Source organism: Dreissena polymorpha, chromosome 7, assembly GCF_020536995.1.
Source record: "Dreissena polymorpha isolate Duluth1 chromosome 7, UMN_Dpol_1.0, whole genome shotgun sequence".
Classification (NCBI taxonomy): Eukaryota; Metazoa; Mollusca; class Bivalvia; order Myida; family Dreissenidae; genus Dreissena; species Dreissena polymorpha.
This window is the reverse complement of record NC_068361.1, coordinates 80,787,381-80,798,091: the sequence shown is the minus strand read 5'-3', so window position 1 is coordinate 80,798,091 and position 10,711 is coordinate 80,787,381. Positions and strand designations below refer to the sequence as shown.

Here is a 10,711-nt window from a genome sequence, read left to right as displayed (position 1 = left end):
CAGGCAGACCGACCGACCGACTGACCGGCAGGTAGGCAGGCAGACAGACAATATAAATAAACATATGACAAAAATACCAATGGCAAGAGTACGTAGGTTATGTCAAGGCGGTCCTGAAATTTATTAAAAAGAATCACAAAAAATAGTATTTCCAACAACAAAACCGTATTGATATATAAACATGTACACACATACTGACATACATACAGACAGACATACAGACAGGCAGATAGACAGACCGACCGACAATTCCTTAAGTGCCTTACTTACCATGTCTTCCTAAATAAATTAAAAACATTCTGCATAATGCAAAACCGTTCCTAAATACTTTATGTAATCAACCCTTCATTTTGACCCTCATCAATTGCAATAGAAATAACGTTGTCTAAATGTGAACTTCAGATGTTGGCCTTCCTAAAATACCAATGTCATCGGCAAATACAAATGACAATCAACACAATACCATCTATACTCAAACCAGAGTGAATGTTGTCACACAGGAATAAGATGAACATGATTTTACACGTTGCTTAATATTTGCCTACAAATCCTTCACTAGTCTACGCAATGGGCCGTGTATACCTGATTTAAATATATTCAACCACAAAACACTTTGGTACATAATATCAAAACATTTTAACATATCAGTATTTAAAACAATGTCAATGAGAAGCATTTAAATTAAATCTATTTTAATTTTTGATTATCAATGAAAAGAAAACAAATGTATTAAGTCAAAAGTGTTAGTTTGCTTTTTTTAAATTTAGTTTGTACAAAACATTCCAATTGTAATGAAAAAAGTATGATTTCCAAACTCTGAACAAGTCCATTTAAAATGTGTTAAAAGACATTAAGTCATGCTACTGTGTATGTTGTTTGAAGTTTTATGTTGAATAATTCTTTTTTATGATAAGACATTTTTAAAACTATGTAAAAATATGTCAATTGCATCTTATATGCGATTTATCTGGATGTCATTGAAAGCAATTGAATCATGCAAATATCTTTATACATATGTTTTTTGGATGAAGATACTAAAGAGAAGGTTTTAGCTTGTAATCTATGTTATGATTATATAATTATACCCGATTACCTTATTATACGTATGTTCACCTATATGAATTTGAATTTTTCTAAATATGTTTTATAATCTTAACACTTCATCTACATGCGTATATATATATATATATATATATATATATATATATATATATATATATATATATATATATATATATATATATATATATATATATATATATATATATATACATGTTAAGAGTCAAAAACCACCAAAAAGAGATCGAACATGCGCTTAGGGAAACGCTCAGTATCTTAGTTGGGATATTTACATGTAACATGTCGTTGCGCTAGACGCGTTAAAGTAAAGACCAACCACTGAATTTATATAGCTTACATATCAATACACTTAATCCGCTGTATGTAAACATTAATACTCCACATATGGTAAATTGTGATTCGAAATTACAGTCCCATAATAGTTTTTAGCACAGATATCCGTAAATTTTTATTAGTTTTGCACTTTTGAAGGTGACTGATTTAGTTGCATTGTATAATTGATATACCTGTGCCTAGGGCGGTGGTTAAGGATATCACAATTGACTATGAATAAAACCACCACAGAATGTATACTAATGCGCTATCCCGTATACACGCAGCGTGTTAAGAGAATTGTTTATCGAATGTTTTTCAGACACATTGCCAGTTGATTAATTTTACAATTTACATGCTATAAAAAGGCCCGGCTGGAATGCCGCCCATTGTTGTCTTTTGGCTTGGCCTTGACATGTTGGAATGTAACACATGGAATTTTTCTCTCTTTCATATCATGATTTCAATCCATCTTTATTATGATCAGGTTCTGATTTGTCAGAAAACGCAGTCAGCCATTGACGACGTATTTAGACAATTAGATGAAGCGGCTGCAGAAGCAACAATAGAACAACAAAACACTGGTAAGACAGCCTTTATATATTAAACACATGCGATTAATGTATATTATTTTTGTAGGTTAACTGAAAAGGATATTGACAGATAGTACTTATCCTGCGAACCTCGGACAATTTGTATTATAGGCGAAAACAAATAACAAGGGTCAGGATTTTTAAATAATAATTAAGTTCTTGTAATCCGAGCCAGTGATATAGTACACACCATCAGGATTAGTTTAAATGTATTATAAGATGTTCTAAAATGTTAATATTGTTTCACAGATTATGCATTCCCCTTGACTATGAATTTCGTACGGTCTTGGTTGGAACAAGTGTTTTCAGCCAATGATTATATATACAAATTATTATTTGTTAAGATGATCGAAAAATCACAAATCAATAACGCATCCAATGTTGGAATGATCACAAAACAACACAAGTAACGACCTTTATTCATCATTTTACTTACGCGACCGGTTGAGCGCTGTACAGTTTATCAAAATATCGCGGATTCGATATCTGGCACAGAGACATAACTTGCGTGGGGATCGGAAATGCAATAATTTCAAGAGCTATTTTCCTCATACATCATATTTTAGTAGGATAGTTGTCAGTTACTGACATATGAATGTGTCTTTTGTACTGGTAAACCAAATAACAGAGAAAAGTTGTAAATTTGTTTAACTGAGCGCCGTGAAATAACTGTTATTCTGTGACAGCGATGAAACATAAAACTTAACAAACACACTCACACACTCTTACCGAGCATTGGAACAGCTGCACTGCACTGAAATGTACTTGACTGTATTTTATAGTTATTCGCAGTTTAACAGTACTTTTCTGTACTTTTTTACTCTTTCAGTTGTATTTCATACCAACGAACACTTGAGTTAGACTACTTCGACGTCTGTTCAACGTAGTTCCTCTATACAGTCTGCAAAACACATATTATATAACTATAGAATTTGATAGTTGTTATTCAAATGGACAACAAACCCAAGTATATACACACACAACCATAGTTTTGTATGTCTTTATTGACCTAAACCTCTCCTAAATTGATCAGTGGCGTTAACGGTTTTTTTGGCATACAGTTCGATTAATTCGTAATCATACTTTTTATATTTTCTTTTTTATAAAGAAACAAAAACGTGTTATACTTAAAATGTTGATAATGTGTGTATGGTATCAATATATTTGTCAGGTTGGTGCAATTACAAAATGAAAGGTAGCAGAAAAACGCTCGTTAAAATACAGCACGACATGATCTTGGAGAGGGATACGTATGATCAAGTTTTCAGGTAAGGTGTATCTTATAAATTAACAAATAAAATTGTGTTTAAGCATTTTAGAACACATATTCCCAAGAACATATTAAACTTGCAAATATCATTAAAATACAATTAGTCGCATATTTAAATAATAAAGAATCATTTAAAATATTTGGCAACACAACGACCTGCTATCTCACTTCAAAAACGTTTGAATTAACATCTGTAGATTTATCAAAACAAATTCAGACAGTGTTATATACACTTATTGAGGGAAATATAGCGGAACTTAACGTTCCGCTTCATAACGAGACCATGACAACTTCTATGAATACGAATATTGAGGACTGAAATAAATTCGTAGGCCGAGTTATAGGTCGAAAGTTTTATTTTGGTCGATTTTGTAATCTAATGTTTTAATTCGAATTCAAAAAGAGTAAATGCGTTAGTTTTATTTGCAGCAAAAGCAACGATTCTGAAGAAGAATTAAATTCATGTCTCGCACAAAGCTCTGATAAGGAAAAGTATAAACGCGACAACGATAATCAGTACCGTAACGTTGCGAACTATGTATTCCGAAGTAAGAGATATGCTGCGAAGGAAGACAAACGCTGGCCTAGGAAAATTATACATTACAACATATCAGAATTTGGTAAGATAATATATTTAAGTTGACCCTGTCGTTTACTGTATTCCTTATAAAATGAGCACAAATAAAATACGTCAATGGCGCACAATAACCTGTTTCTATTATTGATTACGACGGAATAAAAATGGCTGATAGTTGGATGTAGGTCTAAGTTGTTCCTAAAAAGAAATGGTTAATTAATAATGATACGTACATAATCATTTAGTCAAATTATGCACTAAATGTATGGGGTATTTTATTGAACGACTTTTTTTTATATCATTCAGATCACAAAGGTCGTGAAAACATTTTAGAAGCAATGAGGGTTTGGAGCAAGTACACATGCTTGAAATTCACGGAGCGAGCGCACGAGTTCGATTACATTAACATCGTTCCATCGGATGAGTATGCTTTTGTTTCTTCATCTTTCAAACATAAAAATGTATCCGTATTTGCAAATCAATGTATGCTGTGAGAAAAGCGGGCTTTACTCATGTGCGTGAACCGTTGTAACAGTCATGTTTATAATTACGATAAAATTCCATTAAAGAGGTAAAAGTCCTCCCCCTGATTAGACAGAGCGGAACAATAAACTGAGACGACACTTGACGCACATGAAATAAACCCCGTTTTCACAGACACCGACCCGTATGATGTAAACGGTATTCTGCTTCACTGGTTTCCTGGAATAAATTGCCTTAATAAAGCCAGTATCATGGCTTTTAATGTGAAAATAATGTTACAAACTGTTGTTTTGTTTCCATATGATTGATTATATTTCCAGAAAATTTGACAACATTATTTCTTCTGTGATTGTTTCTTGAAATGCTTGCCAAAAATCGATTCTTTACAATACATGATCAGATAAACGAATTTTATATCTTTATTATGCAAGTATCTGTTTGCTGCCCACTCAACGTTTAAATAAGACATTCGAAAGTTGCTGTCTACATTGATAACATTACCGAACGAAGTGCAAATCCTCTATGGATTGCATGTGTTAAAATATATTTTATTATTGCGTGGTTCAGTCGAAAATAATTCATATATTATTCCACAGGTGTTATTCCAGTGTTGGATGCAGGCGTGGTCCTCAATTCATAAGCCTGAACAATAACAGCTGTATGGATGTAAGCTCATAGCAAATTGTTATACTGTATAACAATATGTATTATAGCATATTACATAAATTTAAAACTAAGCATCAAGCAATTAAGCAACTGAATAATTTGTTTGAGAATTTTTGAATTATTATGTGAGACGAACAACAATAACTTTGTTAGGTATATTGCATGTGTTACAATATTTTTTTTACATACTTTATTTTGCACGAATCTAAAAGTTATACAGTTTTTATATATTTGCATTGTAGTATGTATTTCGATATGCTAAAGGAATATTTGTAGGTAAAGCAAAATCAGACTTCATCAGGCGTCACTTCAGGTACATGTGTTCTTCATATAAATTTAGTGTATTGTTTAATAATTATAGTTTTTAAACATTAAACGCCAATCATTAATAGAGATACATAGCTTTGGTAATGTTCCATTTCAGATCCCTATCATCCTGCACGAGCTGGGTCACGCAATTGGCCTGTACCACGAACACTCACGGCCAGACAGAGATAAATTTGTGTTTGTGCATTACAATAATATAACCAAGAATATGTCGCATGAATTCGACAAGATTGATCCTAGAGAGTATGTTAATTTTAACAAACCGTATGACTACCGCAGCATCATGCATTACAGCAAAAGAGTAAGAAGTTGAAATACATTGAAGCAGAATTTGTAAAAATCATATTACACAAGAACTGCTACACACAAAGACCAAGCAATGCACAGGGACTGTAGACTTAAGCTCTAACATCCTTCAGATTAAAGTGTTTTAAATTGGCTTTTAAAGTAAACAAATATAAAACGATGTTGGTTATATACCGATATAATACCAATATTTATATTTTCCTCTGTTCACATAATAACGTGTACACATAAAATCCACAATGACGTTCGTTTTCATGGTTTCCAATTTTTTGTTCTTAGTAAATCCTCCTTATATGCCTTTGTATAAAATGTCATCATTTGATAATGGGGAGATACACAATTCAATATCAACATGTTATAATTTACAAATTCAATCAATTTACTATATAATTATATTAAGCGACAACACTACTTTCCGATACAAAATCATATACTACTTGCATATTGTGCATGCGTAAATACACACATCCAATGTTGATAAATAAATTATATAAAACCAAAGTGTTCATGTTGGGTCTAAAAAGGAAACATGAAAATGCGTTATTTCAGGCTTTTGCAGCCAACCCCAACGGTATTACGCTGGAGACTATAGATGAGGATTATGCCGATATAATTGGAAAGGCAACGGTTCTCAGTTTTTATGATGTAATGCTCGTCAACGCCATGTACAACTGTTCCGGTAAGATATGTTGGTATTTGAATTGCGTTATGTAATGAACCGATGATGGCAATTGTGTATGAATTAAGCAGAAATATTTTTTCAACTCTCAAAGTATACGATTCTGTTTAAACTAACTGTTAAACATTCATCCGTAAATTGCGTTATAAAGCTGACACTGACCGCCATAAAACTTCATCAGAATATAAAGTTGTGTTGCCAATTTCATACCAAAGCAACAACAGTACTAACAAGATAATATGATAACAACCGGGATCATAGCCTAAGAACGGTCATTTCAAAGTCTTGTGAATTTAAGCCATATTTGACCAACGCCTAAATAGAAAGAAACATGTAAGTCTGTCATAAAAATATCGATGTAAAAAAGCTCAGGCTCCCTCTACTGGATTTATAAGCTAAACTATATTGATATTTGTTTTATCGGAAAAGACATTGCTTAATACAAGTGGTTAAATGTATTCATGGAAATCACATGAACACATTATTTGTTCTATATCGATCGATATTTTTAGAGGACTGCACAAATAAAACCTGTCCGGACAAAGGGTTTCTTACAGAATCGTGTGACTGTTACTGTCCGAGTAATTCTACAAGTGAAACATGGACAAAATGTCCAGGCGGTAAGTTGCACCTTTTTTATAATTCAAATACGCCAAAAGCAAACATTATGTGCGGTTAATACACGTAAACCAGATTAAACGTGGCATATAAACACATATATAAGATCTGGTATATTATCTTTGTTGCTATGTCTTTTACCGAATCTTTTATAAATGCATAAACGTATATTCATCTTGTAACAATTTGATTCTCGATATGTTGAATACATGTCTGACCATGAAATGACTGGTGGTCCATATTAAAAATGTAAACTGAAGCAAACGTTATTTTTGGTGCGTATTTTCCGAAACACATTTTGATGACAAAAAATACAACGGCAAAAAAGAAAATATACAAATGCTTGCCTGTTTATTCTATGACGGATGCTAAACATTGATGGTGGTCATTTTTGACATGATAGTAATAAATAAATTTATATTTGCATAATTGTTTTCATCAGTCGTTTTAACAAAACTATGTTCGTTGAAAGTGTGTTTGGAAAATTGAGCGTCAACTTTACGAATGAGTAAGGAAAACAAAGTATTAAGCACGTTCGGTTTGTTTCTTAATAACTTGATAAAACTGTCAACATTAATATTACGCATATCAATTTCGTCTTTTAATGATTGGATATTATTTATACACGTGCATACGACGGACAAATTCACCATATATGTATGTTGTGTATTGATTAATTTTAAAAGCACAGCTATGCTTGCAACTTTTTTATGTAACAAAAACAATTAAAAACGTATGTAATAAAAACGTAACTAGTTCTTGCGAAATTAAGAATAATTGCCACTAAAGCATAAATTAATGCCTTTATTTTAATGTTTTACGGATAAAGAGGGAACCACAGTCAGCATTGTAATTAAGTAATTATCTAGTCACACATGTTGAACACATTGTTATCAGTGTAGTGAAGTATTATGAATGTACTAAAAGTAGTACTTCATGCACCCCTGAGTTCAAAAGGAAGACGAAAGAGAAGCAATTACACACGTATAACAAGCTGTTTTGATTAAAAGCTGATAAATCGAATAAAGGCACAAAACCACCAGCGGCATATGTTTTACTTTAAGACATTGGTATACAAATTCATATTATCGTTAACTAGCAATATAGTTTGTACTTAATCATCTGGGGACGTTCTAGGAATGGAATTAGTTCCGTCTGTCCGTCCGTCGGTCCGTTACTTGCGCCGGTCAGTATCTTGTTCAAAATAAAACTTTTAACGCGTGCTAATTTTACTGGAAATATATGCATATATACATTCGACAGTCAGTCTTTCCATTCCAAAGTCAAAGGCTGGTAATGAAGCCTCCATTCCGTTGCCGCTTGGTATGCCGTACATTTTAATAGGTTTTATAAAACTTGCCCGAAAGTTTAGGATAATTTAGAAGATGTGCATATGACATGAACCAGTCATAAAAGTAAGGGCCAACATTCATCATTCATCACACATATTGATCGTTGTCTCTGAATATTAGAAAATCATGTGTTTAATATGCCTTATTCCGTAAATTCGTGACGTACACTATAACATGTACTTACATATATCCAGGAACAATTATATATTTGAATGTATTTATACATGTGCTTTCATGGTGTTAGAGGAAATATTATAGCATTACAAACTAGTCATGGTTACAATAAATTTGATCTATTGGTGAATTTGGTTCATAATATAAAATCTGAATGAAAGAAAAACATTCCTTTATTTCACCTAATCGATATAAGGCATTTTTTTCGACCTAATTTTTAGCAAAAAAAACCCACCCTGCTCCTCTCCACCCAGGTGTATAAATGGGTACCTGTGAGGGAAATAAGTCAATGTGCCGTGGCTGCCTTGTGCGCCATATGAAAACGGACGACTTAAATCCCAGTGATTTGGGGGATAATGTCGAAGTCGACTGAAGATGCATATCGAAGCAGACTATTAACCGCACCTTTAACATTTTTCTTTTAACCTTTATTAAAACTTTTATTTTTGGCGATGGCAGTTGCGGCGCCTTAGTTCTACATCAATATACTTTCTCCACTACCTCATCCCCCATTCCCTTTTTGTTTAATTGTCCTGTATTGGTTTACAAGCAATAGTATTTTGTTAATAGTATTTTGTTGCGTGTTAACGATTGTAATGTATTATGTATTTTGGAATACTCAGTGGTGGACAGTGTTGTGGCGGCCCAGCTATGTCAATCATTTATTACACTTATGTTTAGTATTTGCCCTATGTTAACTGTATAATTAAATGCTTATTTTACGACATTATTAGTGTATGTCGATTGTCACTCTCCATTTTATGTTACGATACATGCTATTTTAGTACGATTCCGACAGTTTTTCCTTACATACATGACAATCCATAAAACTCAAAGATCAGAAGTTATACGTTTTTAAACGTGTTAAACATCTTAACGGGTTAAATTTGAGTGACATATTTGATACACCTTGAAAATTCGACGTAACTTTGACGCATCGCATCAATGGCCTCATATATAATTAGCACAATGTGTGTGTAATATTTATTTTGGGGGAATGTTTGTTTAAGAATTAAGAAAGGAGATATCAATTACAATATCATAACATATAATGTTAAACACTGCTCGACAAAACAATTTTTGTAATGCATGATCTATCATTTTGTTTCCCGACACGTTGTTAACAATCAAGGCTAAAAAACAAGGTTCTTTAATACAAGCTTGTTTAAAACTGAAAGAAACACAAAACAACAACCCTTTTTATTCTGAATCTCTTTTTTACAATAACTGATACAATGATTATATTATCACTGATTAAACTTTTAAAATTAAAAACCTATTCATGACCTTATTCGTCCGTTTGCTTTGAATATTATAAGAAATCGATTTGGCGTTCATTTATTTTATGTATTATTGTCAATACATTTTGTACAAATTTTCGTGAACCAAAATACAAATAACGGCAGCATTATATATAGTGTAGATGTTAAGTTATATGAACATTATATCAACGAAATTAATAAGACCATCATTTTTAATGGTTTCAGATTATTGTCAACCCCCGAATATTGACTTTTAGTAGACACAGTCTATCCAAAAAGCAAGGACCGTATTTAGAAGAGGAAGAGATTTCCAATACCAAATATAAGACCGGTGATGTTCTAATAGTAGAAAATAATAGGAGTGAGGTTAACATAATCACACCTGTAAGGATGGTCAATGGATTTCAAATTTAGGTGAGTTCAAAAAGGGTACGTTATATTAACTATGGTTTGACAAGTTTAATTTGCAATAAGGTAAATGTAATCCTACGAACAGGTGTTGTAAATACGAGTGCTTACCATTCAGCGCTCGTTGATAATTTGAAGGCACATACATATTAAATAAAAAAATCGAGAAGAAAATTAGGATGAACGCGATCGTTTGTACTGTTTTCTTTATGACATAATGCTGTCATTCTGATGCAAACCTTCGTCCAGTTACGCCTCAGTTACGAATAATCCGGTCACCGGCTGATGTGTCCGATCTTCAGGCATCAGGAAGACTGGACACGTCGGAGCCGTTCGCCCTCGGATGAGTGACACAGTTTAATACATCAGTCACAAATAGAGACCGATCACCGCCCGATGAGCGAACGATGATTTTTTCCAATCATCGAGCTGGCGCCCGAACGGTGATCGAACGGCTACTGGGTTAATTTTAACATCGGGTGGCGTATGGAGTAATTTTAGAACTCACTAAAATTTTAATCGAATTGAGATCGAAAAAAAGAGCGGACGATCAACGCCCGGTTACCAAATTATGGAAACAATCGAATTTGTGTGTGTTTGACGC

General features: G+C 32.9%; 1 protein-coding gene across 1 annotated transcript; it reads left to right on the top strand.

The window, feature by feature from the left end:
* The first annotated feature begins 1,888 nt into the window (after window positions 1-1,888).
* On the top strand, window positions 1,889-10,454 carry LOC127839863 (astacin-like metalloprotease toxin 1). Its single transcript, XM_052368254.1, has 10 exons — window positions 1,889-1,976; window positions 3,157-3,253; window positions 3,685-3,875; window positions 4,139-4,256; window positions 4,912-4,981; window positions 5,406-5,609; window positions 6,164-6,293; window positions 6,806-6,913; window positions 8,175-8,234; window positions 10,357-10,454. The coding sequence occupies exons 2-10, from the start codon at window positions 3,174-3,176 to the stop codon at window positions 10,452-10,454; spliced, it is 1,059 nt and encodes a 352-aa protein (XP_052224214.1). The 5' UTR covers window positions 1,889-1,976; window positions 3,157-3,173.
* Window positions 10,455-10,711: the final 257 nt, after the last annotated feature.

What these genes read in the sequence shown, in the direction of transcription:
- LOC127839863 (XM_052368254.1), top strand. Translation starts at nt 3,174, where the DNA reads ATGAAAGGTAGCAGAAAAACGCTCGTTAAAATACAGCACGACATGATC. An exon ending in TTACAACATATCAGAATTTG is followed by an intron (nt 3,876 to 4,138) that starts GTAAGATAATAT and finishes TATATCATTCAG; the next exon opens with ATCACAAAGGTCGTGAAAAC. An exon ending in TCATGCATTACAGCAAAAGA is followed by an intron (nt 5,610 to 6,163) that starts GTAAGAAGTTGA and finishes GCGTTATTTCAG; the next exon opens with GCTTTTGCAGCCAACCCCAA.